Genomic DNA, 15,911 nt, shown 5'->3' with positions numbered 1-15,911 from the left:
GCAGTTACTTTTTTACTTCGTCTATTACCGGCTTTACGGTTTCTGTAATGCCAACCTTTGCAGCAACACTTTCTTCTGGCACTTGTTTCTTAATTTTAACTGTGTCAATTATTGTCACTATTTCATCTGTTACTGCCTTCTCTGTCTCTGTAATGTCAACGTTGGCAGTTACCTTTTCATGTGGTACAGGTTTGTCGATCACGACTGTGTCAACAACAGTAACTGCCTCTTCTGTCACATGTTTCACAGTATCTATAATGTCAACTTTGGCAGCAACACTTTCTTCTGGCAGTTGTTTTTTAATTTGAACTGTATCAATTATAGTCACTATTTCGTCTGTTACTGCCTTCTCAGTCTCTGTAATGCCAACGTTGGCAGTTACCTTCTCATCTGATACTGGCTTGTCAACTGTGACTGTGTCAACAACTGTAACTTCCTCTTCTCTTACAGGTTTCACAGCATCTATAATGTGAACTTTAGCAGAAACCTCTTTTTCTGGTACTGATTCCCTCATCTTGACTGTATCAATAATTGTCACAACTTCGTCAATTACTGGCTTGACGGTTTCTGTTGTGTCACCTTTAACAGTTACCATCCCCTTCTGCACTGGTTTGTCTATGGCGACAGTGTCAACAACTGTAAACTCCTTTTGAATTACAGGTTTCACAACTTCTGTAATATCAACTTCGGCAGCAACAATTTCTTCTGGCACATGTTTCTTAATTTTAACTGTGTCCATTACTGTCACTGTTTCATCTGTCACTGCCTTCTCTGTTTCTGTAATGTCAACTTTTGCAGTTACTTTTTCATCCGGCAGTGGTTTGTCAACAGTGACTGTATCAACAACAGTAATTTCCTTTTCCATCACAGGTTTCACAGTATCTATGATGTCAACTTTGACAGAAACTTCTTTTTCTGGTACTGGTGTTCCCATCTTGACTGTGTCAACGATTGTTACAACTTCGTCTATTACTGGCTTTACAGTGTCTGTTGTGTCAGATTTAACAGTTATCTCTTTTTGCAATGGTTTGCCTATTGCGACAGTCTCCATAGCTGTAAATTCCTTTTGCGTTACATGTTTCATAGCTTCTGTAATGTCAACCTTGGGAGCCACACCGTCTGGCACTTGTTTTTCAATTTTAACTGTGTCAATTATTGTCACTATTTCGTCTGTCACTGCCTTCTCTGTTTCTGTAATGCCGACTATGGCAGTTATCTTCTCATCTGATACTTTCTTGTCAATGCTTATAGTATCAACAACCGTAACTTCCTCTTCAGTCACAGGTTTGGCAGTATCTATAGTGTCAACTTTGGCAGATAATTCTTTTTCTGGCACTGATTTTTCAATCTTGACTGTGTCGATGATTGTCACTACTTCGTCTATTACCGGCTTTACGGTTTCTGTAATGCCAACCTTTGCAGCAACACTTTCTTCTGGCACTTGTTTCTTAATTTTAACTGTGTCAATTATTGTCACTATTTCATCTGTTACTGCCTTCTCTGTTTCTGTAATGCCGACTATGGCAGTTATCTTCTCATCTGATACTTTCTTGTCAATGGCTACAGTATCAACAACCATAACTTCCTCTTCAGTCACAGGTTTGGCAGTATCTATAATGTCAACTTTGGCAGATATTTCTTTTTCTGGCACTGATTTTTCAATCTTGACTGTGTCGATGATTGTCACTACTTCGTCTATTACCGGCTTTACGGTTTCTGTAATGCCAACCTTTGCAGCAACACTGTCTTCTGGCACTTGTTTCTTAATTTTAACTGTGTCAATTATTGTTACTATTTTATCTGTTACTGCCTTCTCTGTCTCTGTAATGTCAACGTTGGCAGTTACTTTTTCATGTGGTACTGGTTTGTCGATCGCGACTGTGTCCACAACAGTAACTGCCTCTTCTGTCACAGGTTTCACAGTATCTATAACGTCAACTTTGGCAGAAATTTCTTTTTCTGGCACTGATTTTTCAATATTGACTGTATCGATGATATCCACTACTTCGTCTATTACTGGCTTCACGGTCTCCGTAATGTCAATCTTTGAAGCAAAAATTTCTTCTGTCACATGTTCTTTAATTTTAACTGTGTCAATTATTGTCACTATTTCGTCTGTTCCTGCCTTCTCCGTTTCTGTGATAGCAACTTTGGCAGTTACCTTCTCATCTGGTACTGGTTTGTCAATCGCGACTGTTTCAATTACAGTAACTTCCTCTTCCGCCACAGATTTCACGGTATCTATAACGTCAACTATGGCAGTAACTTCTTTCTCTGGCACTGATTTTTCAATCTTGACTGTGTCGATAATTGTCACAACTTCGTCTGTTACTGGCTTTATGGTTCCAGTCGTGTCAACTTCAACAGTTATTATTTCTTTTGGCACTGGTTTGCCTATTGCAACAGTGTCAATAATTGTAAGCTCTTTTTGTGTTACAGGTTTCACAGCTTCTATAACGTCAATCTTTGTAGCAATACTTTCTTCTGACACTTGTTTCGTAATTTCAACTGTGTCGATAACTGTCACTATTTCGTCTGTTACTGCCTTCTCCATCTCTGTAATGCTTATTTTGGCAGTTAACTTTTCATCTGGTTCTGGTTTGTCAATCGCAAATGTGTCAACAACAGTAACTTCCTCTTCCGTCACAGGTTTTACAGTATCTATAATGTCAACTTTGGCAGTAACTTCTTTTTCTGGTATTGGTTTTTCCATCTTGACTGTGTCAATAATTGTTACTACTTCGTCTGTTACTGGCTTTTCGGTTTCTGTTGTGTCAACCTCAACAGTTATCTTTTTTGGCACTGGTTTGCCTATTGCAACAGTGTCAATAACTGTAAACTCCTTTTGTGTTACATGTTTCACAGCTTCTGTAATGTCAACCTTTGCAGCTACCCTATCTTCTGGCACTTGTTTCTTAATTTCAACTGTGTCAATTATTGTCACTATTTCGTCTGTTACTGCCTTCTCCGATTCTCTAATGCCAACTTTGGCAGTTACTTTTTCATCTGGTGCTGGTTTGTCGATAACAGTAAGTTTCTCTTCCACCACAGGTTTCACAGTATCCATAATGTCAACTATGGCAGTAACTTCTTTTTCTTGTACTGGTTTTTCAATTTTGACTGTGTCGATGATTGTCACAACATCGTCTATTACTGGCTTCACGGTCTCTGTTGTGTCACCTTTAACCGTTAACATCTCTTTTGGCATTGGTCTGTCTATTGACACTGTGTCAACAACTGTAAACTCCTCATGCATTACAGCTTTTACAGCCTCTGTAATATCAACGTTAGCAGTTTCCCTCTTTCTAAACACAGGTTTTTCGATAGTGACTATGTCAACAACTTTTACTACCTCCTCCATTACTGGCTTAGCTTCAGTAATATCACGTTTAATAGTTTGCTTCTCATCTGCTTCTAGTCTTTCGACAGTTTTAACAACTGTGACTTCCTCTTCAGTTACAAGTTTTACAGAATCTACGTCAATTTTTGCAGTAGCTTCTTTTTCTGGGACTTGTTTTTCCTGCCCGTCTATTAATGGCTTTACAGTCTCTGTAATGTCAATTTTTGAAGTAATCACCTCTTCTGTCTCTTCAATTCTGACATTGTCAATAATTCCCACTATTTCCTCTGTTACTGGCTTCATAATTTCTGCAATTTCAAATTCAGCAGTAGTTTCCGTTTTTGGTATTGGCGTTACAACTTCGACAGTGTCAACAGTAGTCACTGGCTTCTTAGTACTTATGTCAGCCTTTTCATCTGAAGATTCTGTTAGAGTAACCATGTCTTCTGCTACTGGTCCAACTATTGCCTCTTCATGCACTATATTTGTGTCTTCAGTCACCGTTTCGATGACGGTTGCCACTTCCTCCATAGATGAATATTCAGCTGTCACAATGAGAGTGTCTGATGAGAATTTCTCAGGACCAATTTCTTGAAGTTGCTGCTCTACATATATATCCTCAGGTGGTGTAGAGTAGAATTCTGGAGGAGTGCTAATTGGTGTTTCCTCAAGAAATCTAACCACGGAGGAAATTGCATTTGGTTCATCCTTTTCCGGTAAAGTTTCCAATCTTTCAGACATGAATTCAGTTGCTTCTGTGGGTTTAAACATTTTTTGTAAATCTACAATTTACTTTCGAAAACATATTAAAACAAAAGGGAAGAGGCAACATGACACCTAAAATCTATTCTATATGTGATAATGATAAATTATTTTATGAGCTTTAATCTAATTGTCAATGTTTCAGCTGTATGAATCGTGCATCAAACCTTGAAATATGTCGACAATAAGGTGTGCACTTGTGGTAGCTGAGCCATCTTGATTAGTTGCAGAGCATGTTATTAAGGCTTCATCTTGCTGTATAGCACTCTCTATTGAAACCCTACATGTACCGTCAGCACCATGGTAGAAAGTAAACCGTCCTGTATCACTAATAACCTGACCATCTTTGTACCAAATTATCGCCAGTTCTGGTTCACCCTGAACTACGCATTCCATCTGTACATTATCACCTTCAGCAACATCAGTGTCGTGCAATGGTCTTGTAAATGTTGGAGCTATATTGGATGAAACATGCAAGGTCAGGAATAATGATTGGACTCATGCATGCTCTATAGCAAAAATGTCAATATTGAAATTTGATATAAATGATGATTTTAATTAACGGTGATAAGCAACTATGTCGGTACTGTAACCATATGCAGACAAACTGATATTAAAGTAAAAGCAATTCTAGTATTCAAAATTTAGTATGTGGAATGAAGTTCAATTTCTATACACATGACCTAGTTACTCCAGCAACAGTCGCATTACTATGTGTAAGCAGCAGTTTATAATTTAAATTTAGTAAGCATATGTTAAATTGTGCAGGGTTCATCTATGTAACTTGAAAGTAGTGGTTGTCCATTTGTGTTTATATGTCTTTGTTGCTACACTTAATGTAAATGAAAGAGTAATCAAAATCACAGACTTAAATAATTTTTAGTACTTTAATATAGAACAACATTTTCTATATCACATAATGAGAAATGTTTATATTAAATGCATATCAATACATCAAACAAAGAAAGAATGTATACGTGTTATTTCAATAAAGTATCATTTAGTATTCACAAAATTAATGAATAGATCAATATGAAAAAATAATTCATTTTAGTTTAAAAATAAGCATATAAAAATATAATGCTGTCTCTTATACACATCTTGATGTGTATAAGAGACAGTATATATATATACAAAATTCCTTAGGTTGTCACTAACATACATACACATCTAATATTATCTACAAACAAGGTGATTAAAACAAATTGTACATGCCATTGGTGCAAAAATACAAACATATTAGAAAAACAAATGTTATGTAAGTTAACAAACAATTTAATATTTAAACCTACAGCATTTTCTTTCTAGACATGCATCAAGATTTAAGTACTATATCTTACAATCAACTGACAAAAATGTTTTTTTATTCAACATTAATGTGTTTTAGGTATCATTAAATTTAATAATTTATCACATTTGTAATTATTAAGTATGTTATACAAAATTATTATAGCCCAATACTTAATTTAATGTAACTCCTACCAAAAGGCATCTTTCCTTAATTTTTAAACTTTAGTTTATGTTAATTTATTTTCTATATATATGGTATTAAACACCAACAGAAGCTAACAAACACATTGTAAACAACTCATTCTTAAGAACTTTAAAATGTGAAAGACTATGAAAAAAGAAAAATTATGTCATGTTCAGTTAACTAATTTTGTCACTGTGTTTCAAAGGATCTACACTTCAATTATCTTCAAGACGTTCATTGTGAATTGTCACTCCAATCACATGCAGGTCATGCTTGACAAGCCTGACAAATGGTACCATGCTACCAACATCTACTATCAACTTTGTATTGTTACTTTCAATAAACAACTTTACTGTCTTTCATCCAATTGCTGCAATGCTGTTTTAGTATCATTAAATTATGAATGACATTAACAAATAGCAGAAAGCCACAAATACAGCCAATAGGCCCACTACATCCCACTCTAGAAGATCAGCGAGTCCTGTCATACCTCGGGGTCCCAAAGTGTCGACCTTATCCAACGATCTTGGTGGCTCTATCAATATAAAGACAAAGTTGCTTATTAGTCGGTACAGTACTAACATTTAATCCAAGTACATACACTACATAGCATTTTACGATAAAAATCAATTAACCTAAACAAATTACTGAAATGAAAATAAACACAAAAACAACAAACTTCAAAAGCTAAAGTATATAAATGCATACAAAATGAAAGTAAACCATATTGTTATACAGTATAATGTTTTAGAATGGAACTCATTATTATTTGAAGTGCAAAAATTAGAATTCATTAAAATCTAGTTTTTAAAAATTTAATTCAATAATTCATTTGGTAAACTTATATAAAAATCTACCTGGTGATTTGTCTGTAGTAATGGTATCAGATTCTTCACTAGGTGCTCCAACACCAAGAATGTTCTCAGCACTGACACGAAAGCAGTACTCATTTCCAGGGTATAGGTTATCTATCTCAACAGACATATTGCTGTAGGATTTGACAAGGGTCCATGTATGTTGATGAAAATCAAGCTGTTCCACATGGTACTGACTGACATCATATCCACCATCCATGTGCGGTGGTTGCCAGGTTAGCTGGACTGATGTCTTTGTAATCTTGGAAACTTGAGGTTTGCTTGGACTGCCAGGAACATCTACATCATTTTCAAAAGATTATTAATAAAATTGGATACATACACAATATAATATGCATAAAGGAAAGAATTCACTATCAGTGGCCTTTTGTGTGGTTGCAATATCCTCATGGATACTATTGTTCAATCCATCACTGTAGATACACGAGGAAGTTTTTTTTTGAAATGTTGGAACATTAATTTAGTTATAAATCCTAACAAACCTTGTTTTAGATTTATTTAGTTTATTTGTAATAAAAATAACTTTCCAGTAATACTCAAATATCACATTGAATTAATATTATATTTGGACATCACTATGGAAAAATATTCACTATTATTTGTAGTTTTTAACTTACCCTTTACAATAATATTAACATATCGCTCTTGTCCACCAGCATTGTTTTCTGCTTCAACAGCGTACTCTCCAGCATCACTAGCAACACATTTATCAATCAACAAACTAGTTTCAGTCTCAAGAGTCTCAACATGAATATGTTCGGTCTCCTCAACTTCAACATAACCTCGTGACCAGAACACTGTTGGTACTGGAAATCCAGTAAATGTGAAGGTTGCTTTTATACATTCACCAGCATTGACAGTAATTGTTGATGGCCCATCCAAAATCTTTGCTGGGACTAAGGAAATGAAAATAGCAATGACAGCAAGAATGTTATGACAATGGATGAAAAAATGAAATGTTAATGAACTTAAGTGATGCATTGAGCAGAATATCAGAAAAAGAATTATTGAGTTTTATAAGTATGGTAATAAAGTAAGTATTGATCAAAGAAATACTGATGTTGGCTAAATCTGAAAAAAAAAATATGCATAAAAAAAGCTGCTATATTAATTAATAAATACAGTAATTACTGTAAAACTATACTTATGGTGGCATAACTACATCTACAATAAATGAGAATTGACAAAAATGTGAAAAAGATTCAGAGGGAAAACAACTCTAAGTTAATAAAATAATTTTGAACATTTGCATTGAACCACAGAAACAAATGGATCTAAGCATGATAAATAAAAAAATTCACAGAATACTCAGATCTATACTCAGATCTTTCCCATCCTGTCTGGTCCGACACAAATAAATATACGTTAATGAGTAAATAAATAATTAAATTAATTAATTCACATAATAATGCAGAAAATGGCTACATGCACACTCGGCAGGTGGAAAACGGCGCCGCGAGCACCCCTACTAGGGATGGATAAATGTGCCTAACAAAATAACATTATTATTATTATTATATTTGTTTTTCATATATACATATTTCATTTTTATTATAAAATTTTATAAAGATTGATGCATACTAACATAAAAGAACACTGTATAAATATTGTTCACATTTTATAATTTCCTACATAAATGTTGTTTACATATATTTCATATCTTAATTTTCGTATAATATAAACTATATAATTTTCCTACCCTCACTCACTTGCCTGGTTTTTCCAAATGATTTCATTTTATCTTTCGCTCTAAAGTTCTTTTTTTTTTTTTTTTTTTTATAAAAATACATTTTTGTGTGCCAATTAGTGGTTAATTTTAATGTTTTTAGACAACACATTTTCTTGTAAATTGCATCAGCATTGGTAGATCAAGGAACTTAAAAGAGGGGGCCCAGAGTGGGATTTTCACTGATGGAGGGTCCATACTACCTCAGCCCCACCATTGTTGGGGCTGAAGAATGAAAATTTATGATTATGGCTCCTCTAGAGGCCAGAAATGACACTCTTACACTCAAAATTTGAGCAGAATTTTCTTTTTTTCTCAAATTTTTTTTTATTTTTAGAGATTTAGGGAGGTCCGGGCCAGCTGGGTTCCCTTTAATCTGCCACTGATCAAAAAGATTCATGCATGCAAACTAATAACTACAACGATGGACACAAACAAAATATGTAATTACGAAATTCTATTAATTTTCAATAGCACACTATATATTAAAATAAATAATACATTCACAATCATGAATAATACAATCAAACACTAATCATGGCAATTTACTAAGTGCTAAAAACAGACAACTATAATATTAGTGCTTTTGAATTCTATATATACAAATCATTTTAAAAAAGCATCCAAAAAAAGAATAAATATCAATCATATACAAGACTTTACAATTTTAACATATAAAATAGTGGTAGATTAAAAGGAGCCTTATGTTTTGACTATCACTAGATATCCAACCTCTGTGGATTATGATCATTCCTATAATGGATAGGTCTTAACAACGAAAATCATAATAAAAACAAAATTACAATTATATTTGCTTCCTTTCATAACAGTGCTTTTTTGTTTTTGTTTCAACATTTTAAGAATTGCATGAAACACTTTCTATCTAATTATTCTTGTCTGTATGGAGTTTCCACACTCTCCTACAGCAAATTGTGGCCTAAACTAATTTTCAGACAAGTAAATTGGTTAGTTAAAGAACTCTATGCTAATAATATATTTAAATGCTTTTCTCAGATAATTTGAGAAGACATTGATAATGAATATGCATGCCAGTATAAAATGATTGATTTAATGACACAACAAGCAAATAATACCATCAGTAAAATTAAAGAAATATTAGAAACATTTATGCCTACAGGTGCATGAACACAACAAGCATTGCAAGAACTTCCTAATCATCATCTGGTACCATGACACAATAGGCAAATGCCTGCAAGTAATGAAACACTTCAAGCAAGCTTTCTTTACCTTCAATGACTAAATCTGACATAGTGACAGCTTCTCCAATCTTATTTACAGCTTTACACATGTAGGTTCCTTTGTCTGAGACATCAATATTTCTTATTAGAAGTATGCACAAACCATCTTTATCATAGTCCATTGAAACCTTTGGATTAGGTTTTATTTCAATTGAATTCTTGTACCACATCACATCTGGTTCTGGCATGCCTTTAATTTTACAGATGAAGTTAACACTATCACCCTCATAGGCTCTGATAAATTTTAGCTCTTCTATGAATGTTGGCATTGTTCCTTCAACAGGTTTTTTATATTGTGGTTGAATAAAAATGTCTGCTTTGGATACTGCTTCACCAAATTTGTTAACAGCTTTACAAGTGTATTCTGCATCATCATCACTGTTTGTCTCTTTGACAGTTAAACATGCCATGCCATCTTCATCATACTCCATTAAAATATGATCATCAGGGAAGATCTCCTTGCCATCTTTAAACCAGCTAATTATTGGACGTGGAATTCCAGATACAAGTACCTCAAATTGAGCAGGATGCCCCTTGATTATTTCCATATCCACCATCTCTTCAACAAACTTAGGCTCTTCAAATTGTTCATCTTTAACTACTGATTCTTCCACTGGCTCTGTTTTAAATAGATTAACAGTGTGCAGGAATACAGATTGTTAAAAAACCTAGAGTCATAAAAATTGTATAACTCATAATACAACCGTATCACACTAAGGCTAATTACAGATAGAAATTTATAGGAAATTTCTTCAAAAACAAAAGCTTTGTTTGATTGAAGGTAGAAATGCTGATGTACTGTATAAAATGCAAGAACCAATAAAGTCCAATTTGAAAGAAAAATAAGGCCAACAAAATTGTTCTGTTACACCATCACAGTTACATTTTCAAATCAGATCAGTTGGTCTGCATTTTATTTATTTTTTCTTAGTACACATTTTTTTCCCAAGATACATAACAATAAAATAAAACAAAGAAGCATTAAGATGGTAAACAATAACTCTAATACTAAACATTTTCATAGCTAAACAAACAGACCAATAAACTTATTAGGTTACAATATTACAATAAGACATAATTTTTAAATGGCCAAAATTGAAATCAGACAAATACCTGTATATCATGTAATTGCAAGAATACAAGGATGAAGTGCAGTACTGAAATTTCTTTGCCTAATTAAAATTAGGTCTCTAAATTGTTGGAATTTGTTTACATAATAGAGGAAAAGTTTCAGTTCCATCACCCACCCTATGCAAATGTTTAATTATAGGCCTAAAATTCATGGTTATTACTTAATATATAAAAATTATACTAAAAGGTAAAAAAATGGGTTTTTAAATGCCATTCAAGTATTTATGGCTCCTCCTTGGTGAAAAAAAAGAAGATTTTAGGTCATTTGGTCTGTAGGCCACATTTATTTTCTTTTGCCAAACTAACATTTGTTCACATAATAAAGGAAAAGTTTAAGTTCCATCACCCACCCTATGCAAATATTTAATTATAGGCCTAAAATTCGTGGTTATTACTTAATATATAAAAATTATACTAAAAGGTAAAAAAATGGGCTTTTAAATGCCATTCAAGTATTTATGGCTCCTCCTTGGTGAAAAAAAAAGAAGATTTTAGGTCATTTGGTCTGTAGGCCACATATATTTTCTTTTGCCAAACTAACTTTATCTTTCTATAGAAATCTCACCTTCTGCAACAACTGCAGGAACTGTTTCAGTACTTAATTCTTTGGTCAGTGCTGCCACTTCTTCCACCATTTCAAAGTTGTCATCATCCAGTGCATCCTCAGACTCAGAGTACACTTCACTTGCTATTATGATCTCAGCCTCAACTTTTGCTTGCTCAAGAAATATTTCCTGCATTGCTTTTGAGGCGGCTTCAGCCATTTCTGTTGGTTCTGAAAATGGGTAAAGCTTATTAAATACAAATATTATACCTAAAACAACCAATATGCCAACATTTTTTAAATAGAAACTAACAAGAAACACATTAATGAATAGAATAAATATTAACACTGTGTTTAAGCATAGCTTAAACAGTCTGTATCAGCAAGTACTGTTTAACTGAATTAAAAATAATGAACATTCATTCTATGCCATTTGGAGTATGGCAATGGAGTATAGGAGGCATTTAGTCTGATGACATCATTATCAACATAATCATCATCATCATTATGATGATGATGATGACGATGATGATGAGGATGATGATGAGGTTACTGAAACCTACCTTAAGGCGAACTTACACAATGGGGAAATTAGAGAACAATTAGAAAAACGATGTTAAGTGGAAAATAACAATATTCCCCTTAAGTCCGACTTATTGCATATTATTATTATTATTATTATTATTATTACACAATTAATATTGTTATCAATATTACTATTATAATTATTTATTATTATTATTATTATTATTATTATTATTATTATTATTATTATTACACAATTATTATTATTATCAATATTATATTTAACAATGATTACTAACCTTCTTCAACAATAATATCTGCTCTACAAGAGGTTACGCCGTAGTTGTTGATTGCCTTACACAGGTACTCTGCATCATCTTCAATCCGCACATCAGCTATGATAAGAGATACATTACCTTCATTATCGCTCATAATTAGGTAACGCTCACTAGGTTGCACCACCTTGCCATCTCTGTACCAAGTCACCTCTGGCATGGGTGAGCCTGAAACCTTTGCTCTTAGTTCTGCAATGGCACCCTTTTGTACATCCACATCAGCAGCTGGTACAACAAAGGTAGGTGGTGCAGGAATTTCTTCTACTTCTTCCTCCACAACAGCATATGTAACTTTTGGTTTGTGTTCCATTTTAATCTCAGTAGTGATTACCTCTTCATGCTTCATAACTGTTACTTCAGTTTGCACAGGTTCTAAAACAAGTTTTCAACAAATATGTCAACTACTAATAAATACTTGTGCTTTTCATCAGCAAAGTATGAACGATGTTTAATAATAATAATCAAAATGTAATATTTTAAACATTTGAAACTTTTTTTTATCTCAACAGATAACAGAAAACTTCAATTTTAAAATTCAAAAAATAATTATTGAAAAATTATAGGTAAAGTATTATTGTAACAAAAAGTTAATATACATTTCAAATTAAAGAGAATTTTAAAGTTGAACACGTTATATTTTCATTGCGGATTTTTTGGGCTCAGTACGGACTCCAAAAGTATGCATTTTCTTTTAGTTTTATAGCGTATGTGGATTTTATAAGTCCGCAATGACGATATAACGTGTTGTTGGCAAAGAAAACATATAGTACATAAATTTGTTTAAATCTGATTACTTCACACACAAGACCAAAATCATTTGAATTTAAATAGAAGAGCACTAGTATGAGGAAAACACTGAAACACAGTAAAATAAACATCAATCACACTGAACTAATAGTATTTAGAAGGCAGGGATATTTATGAAAAACGTGATCATTTCTAAGCATATATTTTGATAGAAAGATACTATAAAAGGGATGAAATGTCTGATTGAAAATGACATGATTGTGTGCTGATCTTTCTTTCTGCAAGGGATACCTTCAATGACAGTAAGTTCAGCACCACACATGGTTCTTCCAACATCATTCTCAGCCCAACATGTGATTGTCCCAGAGTCTTCAGGGACAGAATCTTTTAAGGTAATACTATACTTGTCTTTGCCATCATCATGTATCTTGAAGGCACCACCATGGTTGATTTCTTGATTGTCTCTACACCATGTGATGTCTGGCCTAGGTACACCAGTTGCTATGCATTCAAACTTTGCAATTTCACCTTCTTGGACAGTGAGAGAGGACAAGGGTTGTACAAATCGAGGTGGTTCTGGAGTAGCTTCTGACAGAGGTAAAGATGCAATGATTTTTTACTGACTAAATTCAACTGAGTTTATTCAACACCATCTAATAAGCCTTTTAAATTGTTCATTTGAAAAATCAATTTGTATCATTAATGAAAATATTTAATTCATTGATTATTGATAAAAATAAAATTCCATTTCCTTAATCAATTTTCAACATATAAAGAACTATTTTTTTACAGAAACTCATTTCAGTAATTTGGCTTATTAAATAATGTGAACAATCCAGAAAGCAAACAAAAAGTTGATAATATTGAAAACAGGGATGTGCAGGCAACAAGTAACCTATAATCGACTACACAGTATATAACTGCAAAATAATAAACATTACTGAATATCAAACAAGCTCCATACTCAAACCTTAGGATGTTAGTACTCCATGATACAACTTGAATTGTGAGGTTAATAGTGATGGATAGTTGAGAATGGGTGAGCATGCATATTAGCTTCAAAAAGACAACAGGTAACTCACTAAGACCTAGTTTCTAGGAGAAAAGATTGAAATCAATAAGAAAAATCCAATGATATTTCACCACTGTAATGAATACTGTACATTACTTTAATAAGAGGTTATAGCAATTAGGAGTCTTCATTAAGAATATAAGTGCATTAAACATGTATTTGAGCTATAATTTGTGCTTCTTCATATCAGCATACTACAGTATTTACAAGGAGAATAGTCAAAAAATATATACCAATCTGCTGTATGTTTAATTCATATTGAGCAAGATTAGTATCCTCTTTGAAATGAAATGAATATTCATTTAACAGGAATACTAGCTAAAGGATGCATACAAATTGTATTTGTGAAAATCTGTGCTATATTGAATCAATATTGAATTAATTCGCAGTAATTTAAAATCCTGTAGTATTGATACACACCAACTGAAAGTAGGTATAAGAGTCAGAGAACATTTATCATACAAATAATCGCGATATCTAAAATAAAATTACATTTAAAGAGAGACCGTCCCAATATCAAAAAAATGTGTACAATATGCATGCATGTGTGTGTAAAATTATTTAAATATACATGTATTTCCCCCCCCCCCCCAACCTTTCAACAACACCTAGCAACTTTCACTTAATAAGTGGAGCATTCCAATGGCATACATAAAATGCTGCAGGTATAATGTCATATACATTTAATAATATGCAGCTTTATGTAAATATATACATACAGACAGACCTATATATATCTAGTGAAATTTGCAAAAACCTTTCCCAAAAACTACGTTGTGTATATTTTCAAACAATCTGAAATATCAACAATTAATTTGACCAATATATAGCTGGAGAGAATTCCAATTATCTGTCAGAGGTAACTTTTTTATGACTATAAATTGGATCGCAGTTGTACTTGTTTTTGTTCAAACCACAATGTTAATCTTTGTAGGCTCCATTTAAAGCTTGCCAGTGAGTTTCCTATTAATGAACACCTAAAGTAAGCATGCAACACTGTGATCATCTTATTTGATGTTACAAAAATAATACCACATTAAAGTAAAACCAGTAAACCGTAAGGGTTTTTTGTCAACAAGCCCTTTGTCATTTGTATTCATACCAACATCTAAACAAAGCAACTGTGATGTTGGAAGTCTATGAGTTAGATTCTTACTGTACCTGGATAAACTAATTTGCTAGCGCTGGCCCCCGAAGAAGTTTGCAGTGGCCTGTAATTGGGGAGCTCAAGCTCCTCCAAATTTCAGGGATTTGTTGACCAATCTCTGTCGGCCTTGACCCTCCCTGGATTCCTAGACCCCGCTGTTGTTTCTTTGAATCCAAGCAGATGGGCCGTGTAGCTAGGGATGGGTTCTCAAGGGTTGAAGAAAGGAGAAGCTCACTTTTTCAGCATTGCTGCTCCTAGGGACTGCTAGGGAGGAGGTCTAGGTGGTGGGTGATTTGGCCCATTTTAAATCATTTAGGTGAAAAGGAGACACCACCTTCCACGATGGCTTGGGCGCGGGCCTGTGGGGGCTGCAGGCTTCCGTGTCCCATCCACTTAGTCCAATTTGTAGAACTCCAAACGGACCTCATTTTTCGTCTTGACTCAAAAGGGAAGTCCAAGCCCGTTGCTGCATTGTGCCATCTCACCGCTTCATTTCCGGTTTCCGAAAAGCACTAAACAAAACATCCAGGTGCCTCCCAAAGGCTGCTGCAAACTATTTCGTAGGCCAGCTTGAGCAACCTCAACAACATGATTAGTCAGTTTCTCCAGGTAAACCTACAAACCAGTCTTCTGCAAAGGCCATGATTACTATGCAAGTTCGTCCACCTATGCTGTCATCGGGATTAGAATAGTACTAATATACCTATGGTATCTCTATGTCAACAGTATCTCTGGACCACCATGACATTCAAGGGCATGTTCTCATACAACAAGAGAGACCACTCACAGGTCTGCGCACTCCTCCACGTTTAAATACGGTACAGGCACAAGTTATTATATTGGGTTTTTTGGAAGAGCTAAGATAAAAACAATAATATTTAGAATGTTCAATTGTACAAAATTAAAATTTCTTAAAATTGAAAAAAATACAATCTCTTAAAATTGAAAAAAAAAAAAAAAAAAAAAAAAAGTGA

At 33.7% G+C, this 15,911-nt stretch overlaps 2 protein-coding genes across 2 annotated transcripts in view; both read right to left on the bottom strand.

Moving 5' to 3' along the window:
* Positions 1 to 4: 4 nt before the first annotated feature.
* Positions 5 to 5,594, bottom strand: LOC117112528 (titin-like). Its single transcript, XM_033255610.1, has 3 exons — positions 5,585 to 5,594; positions 4,270 to 4,557; positions 5 to 4,095 (listed from the first exon to the last, which is right to left on the bottom strand). Exons 1-3 carry the CDS (start codon positions 5,592 to 5,594, stop codon positions 5 to 7), a joined length of 4,389 nt encoding a protein of 1,462 aa, XP_033111501.1.
* Positions 5,230 to 15,911, bottom strand: part of LOC117112527 (titin-like) — a 59,133-nt gene continuing 48,451 nt past the window's right edge. The window contains exons 22-28 of the mRNA XM_033255609.1: positions 13,010 to 13,306; positions 11,936 to 12,343; positions 11,133 to 11,342; positions 9,426 to 10,055; positions 7,069 to 7,347; positions 6,434 to 6,730; positions 5,230 to 6,111 (exon numbers count right to left, since the gene is read on the bottom strand). Of these exons, the coding sequence (XP_033111500.1) occupies positions 5,969 to 6,111; positions 6,434 to 6,730; positions 7,069 to 7,347; positions 9,426 to 10,055; positions 11,133 to 11,342; positions 11,936 to 12,343; positions 13,010 to 13,306 (2,264 nt within the window). The 3' untranslated portion in view covers positions 5,230 to 5,968. The remainder of the gene's footprint in view (positions 6,112 to 6,433; positions 6,731 to 7,068; positions 7,348 to 9,425; positions 10,056 to 11,132; positions 11,343 to 11,935; positions 12,344 to 13,009; positions 13,307 to 15,911) is intronic.

This window comes from Anneissia japonica, unplaced genomic scaffold (genome assembly GCF_011630105.1).
Source record: "Anneissia japonica isolate Jap-2015-1 unplaced genomic scaffold, ASM1163010v1 scaffold2991_len510020_cov192, whole genome shotgun sequence".
In the NCBI taxonomy this organism is placed as follows: Eukaryota; Metazoa; Echinodermata; class Crinoidea; order Comatulida; family Comatulidae; genus Anneissia; species Anneissia japonica.
This window is presented reverse-complemented; position numbering and strand designations above follow the sequence as displayed.